General features: G+C 39.6%; 1 protein-coding gene across 3 annotated transcripts in view; it reads left to right on the top strand.

Annotated features, from left to right (window-relative positions):
- Window positions 1–14,493, top strand: part of evi5l (ecotropic viral integration site 5 like) — a 46,037-nt gene that overhangs the window by 26,088 nt on the left and 5,456 nt on the right. For 2 of the 3 annotated variants that reach the window (XM_026170522.1, XM_026170523.1), the window contains exons 9-19: window positions 599–696; window positions 976–1,036; window positions 1,132–1,185; window positions 1,672–1,704; window positions 2,536–2,676; window positions 6,304–6,420; window positions 7,829–7,969; window positions 8,063–8,239; window positions 8,650–8,796; window positions 9,415–9,510; window positions 9,656–9,751. In XM_026170522.1, coding sequence (XP_026026307.1) covers window positions 599–696; window positions 976–1,036; window positions 1,132–1,185; window positions 1,672–1,704; window positions 2,536–2,676; window positions 6,304–6,420; window positions 7,829–7,969; window positions 8,063–8,239; window positions 8,650–8,796; window positions 9,415–9,510; window positions 9,656–9,751 — 1,161 coding nt within the window. The remainder of the gene's footprint in view (window positions 1–598; window positions 697–975; window positions 1,037–1,131; window positions 1,186–1,671; window positions 1,705–2,535; window positions 2,677–6,303; window positions 6,421–7,828; window positions 7,970–8,062; window positions 8,240–8,649; window positions 8,797–9,414; window positions 9,511–9,655; window positions 9,752–14,493) is intronic. The other variant, XM_026170524.1, reaches the window with a different exon arrangement.

The raw sequence follows: 14,493 nt of genomic DNA, 5'->3' as shown, positions 1-14,493 counted from the left end.
AACGTGATTTTATCTGATTGTCTTCTATGAAATGGAACACTGACTTGCTGCTGAATTTCACACTATGTTTGTGTTTAAATTTTGTGTCCGTCAGGCAGCGTCCACAATCTGGATTTACAGCAATTCAGTAGAAAACGTGTAATTTTTTGTTGCTCACTAATAAAAACCTTTTAGATAGGTGAATTTGATCTGGATCTTAATTTCTTATCTTTGATCATTTCTTATCTTTATCTTCCTCACAAAACCTACGGAAAAAACATTAAGTTTGTACCTGTACATTTCCCAGTTTTTTGACTTGCACTGCAAACTTGAATTAATTTGAATACTGTATATGCTTCCAGTTCCTAGAAGTGCATATACATTTTTACGCATGCCAAGTGAGACTGTCATGTCATTAAATCAAAGTATATTAAAATATCTTAGTTTCTTTTTTTGTTTTTGTTTTTTTAAGCAGGAGCTCCTGGCTTGCCTCAAGGCCTTTTGTAAATCTGTGGCTGTTTTTTCTTTACTCATTAAAAAAAAAAAACGAGTCTCTGCATCTTCATTAAATATGAATGACCATCTTTGTCATGTGCGTTTCTCCCTTGGGGTCTGCCAGCATTTCCAGAAGGTGATCCCCCACCAGTTTGACAGCTGCCCAGACAAGCTGATCCTCAGGGCCTACCAGGTCAAATACAACCCCAAGAGGATGAAGAAGTAAGAACGCTCGTTAGTCGGCTAACAAATAGTCAGACTTAAAGCTGGAGAGCCTTTATGTAGACCAGTGAGAGCTTTGTTTGTGTCTTACTAATGCTGAGGTTTCTACACTTAAGCGTGTGCATGGTTGTTGTTGTGCGTTTGAGCTGTTTAGGTAACTTCTGAAAGTTGTTTTTCTGCGCTGTACACCTCAGATCTTTGGCTTTTAAACATTATAATTAAAAACAAGGAAGATTGAGGTAACATTACGTTTTCTTACTGTTGTATCTTTCTCCTCAGACTTGAGAAAGAATACACCACCATCAAGAACAAAGAAATGGAGGAGCAAATTGAAATTAAGGTGCTTATATCTTGTTTGTTTGTACTGCAATAAAATATTTGAAAAGTGAAGTGAAGCAAACATTTTCCACTTGTCTTCCTTCTCTCTGTGTTCAGAGGCTACGCACAGAAAACAGGCTGCTGAAGCAGAGGATCGAAACCTTGGAGAAGGTGAGATAGGCAGATGTGACTTCAGTTTATCTAAATGCTAATAAACATGAGAACTTCACTGAAATAGAGAAATTGGATGAGGCTGAGCTAACACGCTTCACATTTTGATTCTAGTTAAATTCTGTGTGGTTCGGGGTTGAAATTTACAACTGACGAATATATTGTTATTGGTTTTCTTTCCTGTGTGTGTGTGTGTGTGTGTGTGTGTGTGTGTGTGTGTGTGTGCCCGCCTTTTGTGCTGTTTCAGCACGCTGCTTTTGTTCATATTTTCCTCTTCTGTGAAATTGTTTTCTGAATGATCTCACTGCTGCCTCTTTATTCCCTCACAAACATGTCTGTGTTTGGTATCTCAACTTTTTCTTACGTCCCTCCTTTTGGAATTCATCCTGGTTTTTCTTGTTTTATCCTTCCTGGTGACCCACTGCTTTTCACTCTCTTCATCTCTTTATTTTCATCCTCTTGTTCCTCTCCTTCGTTGCGCTGTAGGAGAGTGCTGCTCTTGCAGACAGACTGATACAGGTAGAGTACTGTAAACCACTTTCCCACTGACCTTGCTGTCCTTTGTCGTACTCACACTCTGCTCCTCTACCGTCCTGCATTGCTTCTCTCCCTCTCCTGTAACAGCATCCTGCCAAAAGTGCATGAAAGCTTTTTGTTTACATCGTATATTTGTCTCTAGCCCACAAGACAATCCTTTAATGCCTGAATGCATGTAGTATTTATCCATGATGGAGACTGATGACGTTGTACAATCCTGCATGAGGCATGTTGAAGTTCAGCTATTACTATCATTCATTTATATTTGAATACCTACAATTAAGGAAAATTTGAATGAAATGTGCATTTATTTGCTTTCTTGCTAAACGCTCTAGAAGGTATAGATACGTGATTTGATATTGAATGTGTTTGATTTAATTTGTACAAAATTGTAGAAAAAAATACACCAGAAACTTGTTTTCTTCATGGTCATGCTTGAGATCTAATAATTGTTAAAAAACAGAGACTGAGACTGAGTTTTAAGTTTTTTATTGCTTTCGGATACAGCCAGGTTAGCTTTCTGTCTGTGTTTCAATTCATCATGCTAAACTGAGCTAGTTGGTTGTTAGCTTTAGCTTTAAAGGACAGATGTAAGAGTGTGAGTGATATCCTCAGGTAGGCGATTTACAAGAAAGCAAATAAATCTCCTTACTAAAATGTTGACTCTCAGTATGACATGAAGCAAAGTTCTCTATAACCATTATATTGTTGTTTTGTCTGGAACCACCCTTTTCCCCCTGCATAGTCTGAATTTGAAAATTGCACTCCACTGACGATTTTAAATGTCATCCTATTTTGGTCACACTATTCCAGGGTCAGGTGACTAGGGCGCAGGAAGCAGAGGAGAACTATGTGATCAAGCGAGAGCTGGCGGTGGTGAGGCAGCAGTGCACCACAGCTAGCGAGAGCCTTGAGAAAGCACAGGACACCATCCGAGAGCTACAACAACAGAGGGTAAAAGAATGAATTAATAAATGAACCAAGATAGCAAGATGAACTGTTTCCCTCCTGCCTACAGTCTTTATTTTGTCCTATATTTAACTTACAGATAGGCTCTGTAAGCTGTGTATTTCCTGATAATGCTTTTACTGTTTGTCAGATTATTTGGACTCAAAATCAGGGCACAAATGTCGCAAACGTTTAAGTGATTTCACTAGAATGCAACACAATTTGATCAGATTTCAATGTCAGTATATCAAAAGGTTTACAACTTTGTCAAGTAACCGAATATATCAAAGTTCACTTTGTTGTCAAAGACACACACACACTCTAGTATGATTGTTAGTATGAGCCAGTCATAGACTGTATATGGAAAAAGGACAAAGCCACTATAGCATCATTTGTGAAGCGCCAAAGTTGCCCATCTGGCTGGCGCCATGTTGGCCAATTGTGGAAAAAGTTGGATTGGGAATCTTCCTGGTGACTGATTTCTTAGTCAATTAAACATGGGGTAAAAAATCTGACTAACCGACTAGTCTAAAACCAAGAAACACTCAGATATTAAGTAAATTTGAGAACCGTTTAATGCCAAAAACTAATAACAAAGGCTTTTTAAACACTTAATCAACTTCTTCAACAATGAATCATTCCACTTAACTAGATTAGTCATCTAGTCGACTAGTCGCACACATCCCTAATTTGGATGAGAGAGTGGTGCGCAAACTTGTCAGCTAACTCACGCAAGTTAAATAAAATATAAGTAAAATATATGTATAATTACAAATATACAATTGTTCCAGTACTAACACAGTGGGGAGGTTAAGCTCAGTGAATTAGCAGGAAGCGATTAGCTGAAGCTGGATTGGTACCCGTCAGTCAGTCTTTGCGGCGATGTTTTCAGTTTTCAAACTCAAACGTTGCAGCTTGGTATGAACAGACTGTCAGACTGACTCATAGTAATGGCTCGTTTAAGTTATCCCATGGTGGGAGTGATGTACTAATGCTATATTTTATACAAGCTTGTGGAAAACGGATTAAAAAAAAAACAATTGGGGCCGACTGCGCCTCTCAAATATGGTCAGACTGGTCAGACTAGCGTTGATTTGTTTCCGATATGTTCTTTATGCTGCTTTGATAACAAAGTAGTGAGTCACGCATTTGTATTTTCTCACAAACCTTCAAAGAAAATCGGTGATTAACCCGTGAGCTAACCCCGCAAAGGTGCAAAGCTCAGCACCCAAAAATGAAACCGTTCAAGTTCTGTTTTAGCAAGATGTTTACATACAGATGAGGCACAAAGACTTCTACAGTTTTCACACCATGGAGGTGAGGTGAGGTTTATGAGGTGAAATCTAGTTAGTCTAGCTCTGGAGGAGAGCCAAATAATGTGGAACCTATCACTGTCTAAAAAATACTGTTGGACGCCAGTGAAGCCAGTCTGACTGTTACGGGTGCCATTCAACAAGCTTTTAGTAATGGAAATATAGTTACTCCCAAAGGACAGAACAAAAAGAGATGTGAGCCCCAGCTAAAACAAACAAAGAGGAAGAAGACCATGAACCAATCACACAATGGGCCATCGAATACAGGCTTCTCACTCAAACTAGTCCTGGAAAACTAGAAGAACAGAAACCAAACTGAAAACAGTAGTTCCAGGAGCTCCCGACTCAACCTGTACAGAATAAACAAAGCTATGAAAGCAACAGATTGGTAAAGCTTGTGCTGATGGAGATCTGGTGGGATCCAAGACGCCAATGGCCGACCCTCCTGCTCCACTTTCTCCGGGTTTATATTCATGCAGCAAGCCATCAGCAGCCAACACTAACAATAAATCTGCAAAGAAAGAGGGCGCAGGTTAATCAGGGTGACAATAAAAAACTGGACCAACAGGCTGAGGTCGCACGTAACACTGATGGCGGCTGTAAAGGTTGCACGTGTACATTTTACAGAGCAGCTGTTTGTTGTTTTGAGTTGTTGTACGTGTGATACACAGCCTGATTGAAAGTAATAGTGTGACTATGATTAAATGTTGAAACTTGTTTTGTTAATGTAGCATAGATTATTAAAACGTGGTTTCAGTTAAACACTGAAGGAAAAGCTAATCAAACTGTATTTGGTGCATAGTACTGTAAAGTTAAAAGAAGTGATCCTACATTATAGGATGACTGATTTTTGTTTTTAATTCATTCAAGTTCTGTGAGTCACATGATATTGGAATTATTATACAAATTAGAGTTGGGTGTAATTTAACATGTAATTCATGTATGAACTGTTTTTGCCTCCCAAAACAGTATAAATAACATATTTTAATATTATTTATTTATTTATTTTTACATATAATATTGTTCAAGGAAAAATATGAAAACTGACTTTCCAAACATTTTTATATGTACGAGAGACTCTGCTTCTCTACTGTGAATTTCTAGTAAATATGATGTTTAGTATAGTATTTAGTATTTAACGCCACATTGGGTTTAACAGAGAACACCCACGTTTGCTTTTCCACATGAGTAAATGTATGCATGTCAGTTTCTGTATGTTCCGCAACCGCTTTACTGACTTACTCAAAAAAAAAAAAGTTTTGTGGTCTTTGCCAGTGCTGTTAACCAAAGCTTTGCTCTTAATATTTATAGGTTCAACTCACACCTACCTGTGGGAAGGTGGTGTGAAGAGCAACAGCACGATGTGAAGGGAGCAGATGGTTCACTAAAATTATAATTTGCTTTGCTTTAAAAGAAAAACTCCAGTCACTGATTTTTCTCTAAATGATGTCATTGTTACGTGTGCGTCTATTCCAGCTCAGATTGCTGGTACCCATCACCCACCAGGGTTCACACACCTCCAGACACTCTCAATCTTCTTTGATAACCAAGACTGAGAAGCCAAAAATGACAAATCACGAATCTTGCAGTCACGCTATGTACTTGCCCGATTTCAAGCGTTTGTAATTTGCCTCATTGGAAAGTATTTTTCCACTCAGCTCTCTCTTTTTTTTTTTTTTTTTTTTCTTTGCTGCTTTCATATTCATAGCTTTGCAGTTTCCCCTTGATGTGGTGACATGTTAGTGTACAGTAGCATGCTGACATCACAGACAGCGGGACACAAGTGCACCTTCATGGCAGCTAAATTTAGGTTGTCGGCTGTTTTGAAGGTTGTACACAGACATTTCTAGGCGTAGGTAACATATTTGGATTTTACTCGCTCACTAGTTGCAGTTGAGAATGGATGCTTTTGGTTTATTTTTTAGAAAAGTGTAAGTCTAACGCTGCTGCTGGGAATCACGTCCATTTATTCCCCCACAAATAGCTCGTTGATAGGTCATGTTTCCATCTCTCTGTGGAATTCCTTGTCTCCCGTTTCTTCCTTTTTCAGGAAACTAAATGTAAAAAAAAAGAAAGACAGATACATAACACTACCTTGAGTTTTCACCCCTTGCAAGATTGTGGTAATCTTAGCTGAACTGTTAAACTGGTCTGCAAATGAGAGTGAAATGGAAGCCAAGCTCTGTTCAAAAACCTAATTGTCTCATCAATAAATAAATATCAGTATACAAATACCAGGTAGAAAAGGCTGCTCAACTAAAACTAAAATAAATAAAAGTTGACCTACATTATATCTTTAACACTAGGATGTTTGTTTCAGTACACAGAGCAGTTTGTGAGCAATCTGCAGACCGAGCTGGAGCAGTCGAGGCTCCGCGAGGCCGAACTGCTTGGAGCTCTGAAGGAAATGCAAGACAAGGTGCTCGATCTGGAAAAGGTGAGCTCACAAACATGCCTTTTTTTTTTCTTTTTCTTTTTTTTGAAACTGTGTGAAAGAGAATAGTGTGAACAGCAAGCAGACAGAAGGCGTGTGATTCTGTGAATGTGGTAAAGTCTGTCTGACCGTTAACCAACCTGTCTAACGTTTAATCCAAACACTCAAACAAATGACAGACGCGTTCCATTTCTCAAGCTTTCATTTTCACTTGATGAGGTGTTGGAACACAAACGCTCTGCTGCTTCCCGATGAAGATTTTACTGAAAATTAACTCAAAACTGGACAAACCTTTTGTTTGCTTATACAGCGTCTCAAAGATTGACAAACCTGCTGGTTTGTAGTCAGGAGGTAAACATGCTAATGTTTTTATTAGTGGGTTGTTGCACCACTTTGGTTAGGAGTGAAACAACCTCACAACTGTCTGATGTCTGAACAAAATTTCATATATCAGATAGTTGTATTAATCTATTCCTGTCCCTCTCATACTACATTTAATAAGTCTGTCGACTCCTGGTCGTCAGGATACAGATGCCGCTGATTAGGCATGGTCACATTTAGCAAATGTAATATCTGATCAAAACTGAGGTTTTCATTCAGCAGCGTCACAAAGCAGGTCAGTTGCTACATCGGCCCCCTCGTCACCAATTTCAAATTATCTGCTAAAAAACTTGATTCTGTTTTTGACCAGCATTTGAACGCTTGGCGAGCTAAAGCTGTTTTTCTTATCTAGGAAAAACAACATTTCATGTAAGTCAATAATTTGAAACTAAACTCCTATGCTTTCCCATGTCTAGATTATTTTATCTCCCATGAATGTGCACCCCTCAGTCTCCTCTGGTCCATCTTCATTTCAGCCAGAAGTTCTCACCACTGCTCACACATCAGCTCTATCATTGCTTTCTTTTAGTCCTGTAAGATTTAGAATTTTAAAATTAGATTACCTACATGCAAAGCCTCATGTGACCAGGCTCGTGTTTAGATATAGCAGATCTGCTGAGACCTTACTCTAGCAGTCAGCTTCTCTTATCATCTGATCAGGGCCCATTTCAGCTGTGGTTCACACCACTGTTTGTATATATTATATATTATATATTATATATTAAGATGCATACAATTCTTTAATGTGTGGTTTCTATTCAAGTGTTACAAAAGTAGTTATTGTTAATTATTATTATTATTATTATTATTATTATTATTAACAATAACGATAATGATGATAATAATAATAACAATAATGTTGTAGGTACTGTGGTACATTCTGTATTAATCACCAAGGTATATTGTGTTTCACTGAAATCTAATAAGGATTCCCTTCCTCATAAAACCTTTCCCATGTACGTCTTCATATATGCATTAGGCTGCGTGTGTGAATTTGCTAACTTATAACCGTGAAATGTTTACTATCTAGAGGAGCAGTTGCCTGCCAGATGAGAACAACTTGGCGACCCTGCAGGAAGAAGTGAAGCAAATGAAGCTGAGGGAGCTGGAGACGCTGCGCTCATTCAGGGAGATGCAGGAGGCTGTCACTGAGCTGAACCAGCGCTGGCAGGTAAAATGGGAACAGATCTCTCATCTGTTTGGTGGAGTGCATGAGTGCGCATAATGTACCAGCGGCCAGTTACACCTGTCTGCTCTTTCGCAGCATCATATGTCCCGTAGCAGCAGCACTGGTGGTGGGGGCGGGCACTGGAAGGAATCGCCGAAGAAGAACGCCATGAATGAGCTGCAGGACAAACTGATGACGGTTAGGCTGAGGGAGGCTCAAGCCCAGGCGGAGCTCCGAGAGGTTAAACTTAAAGCCCTGCAGCTGGAGAGTCAGGTAGGTGCTGTATAACTACATTGTACTGTCACACTGCAGCAGTGGGCTTGTGAGTCCTTCTCTGATGTATGCATGATTGTGAAGCATAAAAGTTGTCATGTTTGTTTATTTTACACATTTATAAGAATGAATATAACTTGCTGAACTAGGGAAATCAGCCCTGTGGTGTTGGGATATTACATTTTGTTTTGCTTTTTCAATTATGAATGTGCATCGTGCCTGACATGCACATAATGAAAATGAAACAAAGTATAACTGAATCAGAACAGATTTTATTGTTTGTTAATTGTTAGACCATAGTGCCACTTGTGAGATGTTTTTGTTTTCATTTATTGGGTTTTGTTGTTGTTGTTGTTTCATAAATATAAGAGCTCTACTCTCACCATCTACCATTTAACCTCTTGTTTTAGAACCAGATCCACAGCAAACTGATCGGACGCAACGAGCAGGAACGCTCTGCCCTGCAGGATCGACTCCAGATGGTGGCCAATCAGAACAAAGCTCTGCAGGCCCAGCTCAACGAGATGAAGAGGAAGCAGGCCGAATCAGACTGCAAGGTCTGGATAGTGAAAGGTGGAAAGAGAGGCAGAGGAGCAGATTTAACAGAAAAGAGCAGAGTGACGTGGAGAGCAGCATTTTCTTATTATTATCGCCTCTGTCAGTGCGCCCCAGGGTGGCTGTGGCTACAATGTAGCTTGCCATCACCAGTGTGTGAATGTGTGAATGACTGGATATGTAAAGCGCTTTGGGGTCCTTAGGGACTAGTAAAGCGCTATATAAATACAGGCCATTTACCATTTTACCATTTAAGAATTATTAATAGGAAACTAAAATCTGTAATAGAAAAAGAAACCTTTTGACTGAAGACAAAAAAAAAAAGATGCCTGGAACAGAGAAGATAAAAAGATACATGAGAAATGTTGAAAAATGGTCAGAGCATAAATTCTGGGGTTCACATCCTGAAAAAGATCAACAGATGTAATAGAGGAAGTCTAGAATGAAAGATGAATGACACAGCAGGATGTAGAGACAATTTATTGTTCTTTACTATCTCTAATTGAAATCCATTAAAAGGTTGTCATTATAAAGGCTCACTTATTACCCAGAAAATATTGTTTAACTTTTTTTTTTTTCTTCCTGTCAATGTGCTTCCTTCCTCCCTGTGATGCGTGTAGAGTAAAGAGGAGGTGATGGCAGTGCGACTGAGGGAAGCTGACAGTATGGCTGCGATGGCTGAACTCAGGCAGAAGATCGCTGAACTTGAGATTCAGGTGTGTGTGCTCGTGTACTTCAGTGTCTGTCTGAGTGCATCCTTGAATAAACATTTGGATCTGTGGTCTTAGCCAGTTAAGTGATCAATGTATTAATCAAAGTAAATTCAGCTTTAACCTTGTGTGTCTGAAATTTGATTTTTAGAAGGAGGAAGGGCTGATCCAGGGCCAGCTGAACCACTCTGACTCCAGACAGTACATCAACCAGCTCCGGGACCAGATTGCCGAGCTCAAGAACGAGGTGAGGCAACCTTCTCCACATAGTCACAGACGAGCAGGCTCACATATTCAAGTCAGCCACTTGTCTGAAATGCTGGGTGCAAACAAAAAAACACCCTATTTGTAGGGTTTTATACTAAAACACAGCAAACCTGTAGCTGTTAAAACTACATACCAATGCAGTATTCACCATGGAAACATGAAACAATAGAAACATTTTTCAAAGCTGCCTGATTTTTTTGTTGTTGTTTTTTTCCACTCCAAATGATTAATTAATTGAATATTTGTCAGAATAATGAGTAGTTTAAACCATTTCATGCTTTGCTATACTGGGAAGAAAAAAAGGAAACAAGTTACGGCAGTTAAAAACATGTAGTGATATTTTAATCCCACTGATGTAAATGTCAGTTCATGGAAGCAGATGTTAGAAGTGGTTACCTGATAAAGATCTTAGACTTAGACTTAGAGAAGCAATTGTCCCTGCCCATCAGTCTGGGGTGGGTTACATCCATTTCCAAAAAAGCTGTCAGTCATTCTACTGTGAGAAATATTATTTACAAGTGGAAAGCATTTATGAGAGTGGCCAGTCTTCCCTGGAGTGGACATCCCAACAAATTCACTTCAAGGTCCGACCGTGCAATGTTCAGACAAATTACAAGAAACCTGAGATACATCTCTTACTCTACAGGCCTCAGTGATCATGTTAAATGTCAACAGTCATGACAGTACAGTTAGAAAAAGACTGAACGAGTACGGCTTGTTTGGAAGGACTACCAGGAGAAACCCTCTTCTCTCTAAAAGGAACATGCCAACATGGCTTAGGTTTAAAATGTTGCTTCAGAGCAAACAAGACTCCTGGAACAATGACATTAGGACAGTCAAGACCAAAGTGGTGGTGTTTTGTCATAATGCACAGCACCACGTTAGGTCAACACCTAATATCAGCACATATCATATGCATATCAGCACAAACACCTCATACAGACTGTCAAACGTGATAATAGTGGAGGGGCAATTTGCGTTTGTTTTGCAGCCACAGGATGTGGGAACTTTGCAATCACTGAGTCACATGTGAACATCCCTGTATACCAAAGTATTCTAGAGTCAAATGCGAGCCCATTTGTCCATGTTTCCACTGAAGTTTCCACCCAAATTTGGTCATCCAATGGGTCGGTGATCCGAAGCACAGAACATCTAGAAAATCTACAACAAGAAGGCTGAAAAGAAAAGAATCAAAGTGTTTCAATGAGGTCAAAGTCCAGAGCTCAAGCCTTGTGAAATGTTGTGGCATGATCTTATCAGAGATGTGCATAAACAAATGCCCACACACCTCAGTGAATTAAGTAATGAGGAGTGGCCAAAATGTTCCACAAAAACAGATAGTTATACAGAAAATGATTGTTTTCTCTGATTTTTCTGATTTTTATCAGAAATATTTTTTGCTTTTTTATCATGGACAAAAACAGGACATCCAGTCCAGATAAGTTTTCAAGACACCATTAAATAGAAAGAAGCAGAGACAGACTGGAAACCTGGCCGGTGGACTTTTTAACCATACTGAACACAATCATGGAGAGTGAGAGGATGCCTGAGGAATGGGGAGGAAGTGTACTCAAACTGGTTTTCATGCCAAGGGTGATGTGCAGAACTGTAGTAACTATGGAGATAGAGTTGAAGAGCCACACCATGAAGGTGTTGGACACAGTTGCTGAAGCTAGGTTAAGAAGAGAGGTGATCATCAGGCATCAGCAGTATGGCTTTTGATGTGATGTTTGCTTCAAGTGTTGATGGAGTAGGTCAGAGAAGATCAGAAGGAGCTTCGCTCAGGGTCTGTGGATCTAGAGCAGGGGTGTCGAACTCTTGGTCCGTATATTGACGTGAAGAAATATCATGCAATTTGACCCTTGAAGTTACTTTTTTGTTAGGGAGGATTTGTTTGTTATTGAGTGCGATGTTAAAATAAGTTCTTTAAAAAGCCAAAGATTATTTAACATGAAGTCAATATGAGCAGAGAGTACAAACGTGTTGAGGGATTGGCTGTGTTAGTTCAGTGTGAGAGTTTTTTGTAAAGAAAACAATTTTAACTAGCTGTCAAAAACTAATGTTTAAACTTGTGTCTGCATTTTTATTTTGTTAAATACGAACACAATTATAGCAGAAGTGCTGCCGCGTGTCTGACCAGAAGGAGAGTACCAATTTGTTTATTTGGTAGTTCAATGAAAGGTTGTAGTTAGTTAAGAGTGAGGGGGAATTTTTTATTTTTATTTTTTTGTAGTTTTTCTTGTTATACAATATTTTAAATTTTAAAAAAACAAAACACTATATTTTCAGAAATATTTGTGGGTGTTTGTTTGGGTTTTTTGTACTACTTGAACACTAAAGTTCCCTCCAATGAGATGGCAGTGACAGCAGTGGCCCACAGTTCATTTAAGTTTGAGACCCCTGATCTAGAGGAAGAATGTGGTAGAAGGCCAAAAGAGGAACTGTGACACTGCATGAGGAAGTCAAGAGTGACAGAGAAGTAGTGAGGGTGATGAGGTGTGCAGTAAGAGAGGCAAATGGGTTTAAGGTGAGGGTGACAATAGATCATCGAGTGGCTTTGAGATTCTTGTTTTCAATGGTGATGGACAAGCTAACCAATGGGGTCAGGCAGGATTCTCTGTGGACCACGATATTATGTTGCTTGCTACGATGTTGACAAAGGAATTCCAGATATATTAGACAAAGGATGGTAGATGTGGTGTTGCTAGGCAGCAGGAAAGGCAGGCAGGAAGTCCTCAGAGGAGCTTCATGGATGTAGTTAAGGAGGACATGCCAGGCGGTTGGTGTGATGCTAGCGTGAGATGGAGGCAGATGATCCCCTGTGGGGGGCAGCTGGGGGGAAAGAAGAAGACAAAGACAGAGTATTGCCAATAATTAAAAACATTTCTAAAGGAATAATCCAAGCTGATGTCTCTTCCACATTTTAGGAACAAAAGCAGCTAAATTACAAGCACTCAGATTACTAAAATTACTTATTTATTTTTGTCAGCATACTAAAAAAATCTCTGGATATTTACCAAGAATTCATTAAATGCATCCATTCATTATTTCATTAACACGTCACTTACTGTAGACTCAGTCACTTGGTCAGTTAGGTAGCTTTGAAAGGATATGACACCATCCTGGATTTCAGCTACTAAGCTGTGATTGGTCGATTATTTCTTCAACAGGAAAAAAAAAATTCAGACCGGTTTGAATCTTGGCCGCGGTTCGATGCTGTGTTGAAACCTGCGAAAGCATTTAAGCCATTTTTTCATTAGCTATTGATACGTATAAATGTGTGATCATTTATTAGGGGTATAAATGAACAATTTGTTTCACTTTTTCTGGCTTTTCAAAATGGCGTGTGACACACAGATGCACATTGTGTGTGTGTGTGTGTGTGTGTGTGTGTGTGTGTGTGTGTGTGTGTGTGTGTGTGTGTGTGTGTGTGTGTGTGTGTGTGTGTGTGTGTGTGTGTATAAGATGCTCTGCAGCTTTTGGTAACCACCACAGATGAATCTTGTCATTTATGTACAGTCTCAGAACAGATACCACTTCCACCCCGACACACGCTCAGTTGTTTCAATGTCTTTCTCGTAACAAGAGATCAATTTTCTTCTTAACAGCTGTGTTCTCATTGTTTAGTTCACACTGGACTTTAATTCTGAAAACGGGGGGTCGAAAAGAATACAGAAGCCCTGCTCAATAACTTGTTTTTGGTCTGTTATAGGCTGAGCCCACAGCTCGAGTTCTGCTGATTTTTATGATGTAATTTGACAACATTTAGTGTTATCTTGGGTTCATGAGGATAATCTCCAGCCCTGATTGGAGACAGAAAGTTATCAGTCAGCATACACTTGGGTTTGTTCATTCAGAGAGTGTCTGTGCGTGACTAGGAGGAGGGAGTATGTTTAAACTTCAGAGTGAGGGGGCGTGATGAGACGGCCCTGCCCTTTAGCGCTCCTCTCCTCTTTTCTTCTTGTCACCCCACCACTTTTGATCAAAGCCGTGGTTTTCATAAATGAGACCGAAACTTGCGTGAGTACAGATGAGGAAGCAATGAACCATTTAGAAAAATCTCAGTATAGAGCTGAAAGCGATCATCGTACGATTGAGTCATATTGGCGTTGCTGACACATAATGAGCCATTTTATAAAATGCAGCTGAATTAATTTTACATTTTTACTCGCGCACATTTATTTTGATTCAGGTGGACATTGATTTTTTTGTGAAAGCAAATACTTTTCCATAGCATTTGGAGACTTAATTGTCTGCCAATTTTGATGTTCCTGTTCATATTGAGAGAGACTGGAGAGAATATAACCTATGAAGCCCGGTACCTTCTTATGTTTCTCTGCTGTAGCGTGAAGAGCTCAGACACAGTCAAAATATTTCCACTGGTTAACCACCGGTTTCCCCCTCCCCCCCACCTGCCCGCCCTGCAGCTAGCTTGAGTTTATGATTGGGGGGAAAACAAAAACCTCTGAGATTTGTCATGAGTCACTGTGGTACATACAAGGCTAACATGCAAAAGGCATGCATGTGAAAAGTGGTGGCATCGCTGCTGCTCACAAGAAGAACTCTGCACTCTGCTAGTTGGACATCAGCCGCGGAGTAGAAACATGCAAACGCGTCCTTTTATGCTTGTACGTTTCCACAAAGCTACTTTTCTTGTCAACTTGAATAAAATTCAAATCGTACCACCACCTTCACCCTAATGACAGGTGCACGCTCAGATTT

The sequence above is a fragment of the Astatotilapia calliptera genome, chromosome 6, assembly GCF_900246225.1.
Source record: "Astatotilapia calliptera chromosome 6, fAstCal1.2, whole genome shotgun sequence".
NCBI lineage: Eukaryota > Metazoa > Chordata > Actinopteri > Cichliformes > Cichlidae > Astatotilapia > Astatotilapia calliptera.
This window is presented reverse-complemented; position numbering and strand designations above follow the sequence as displayed.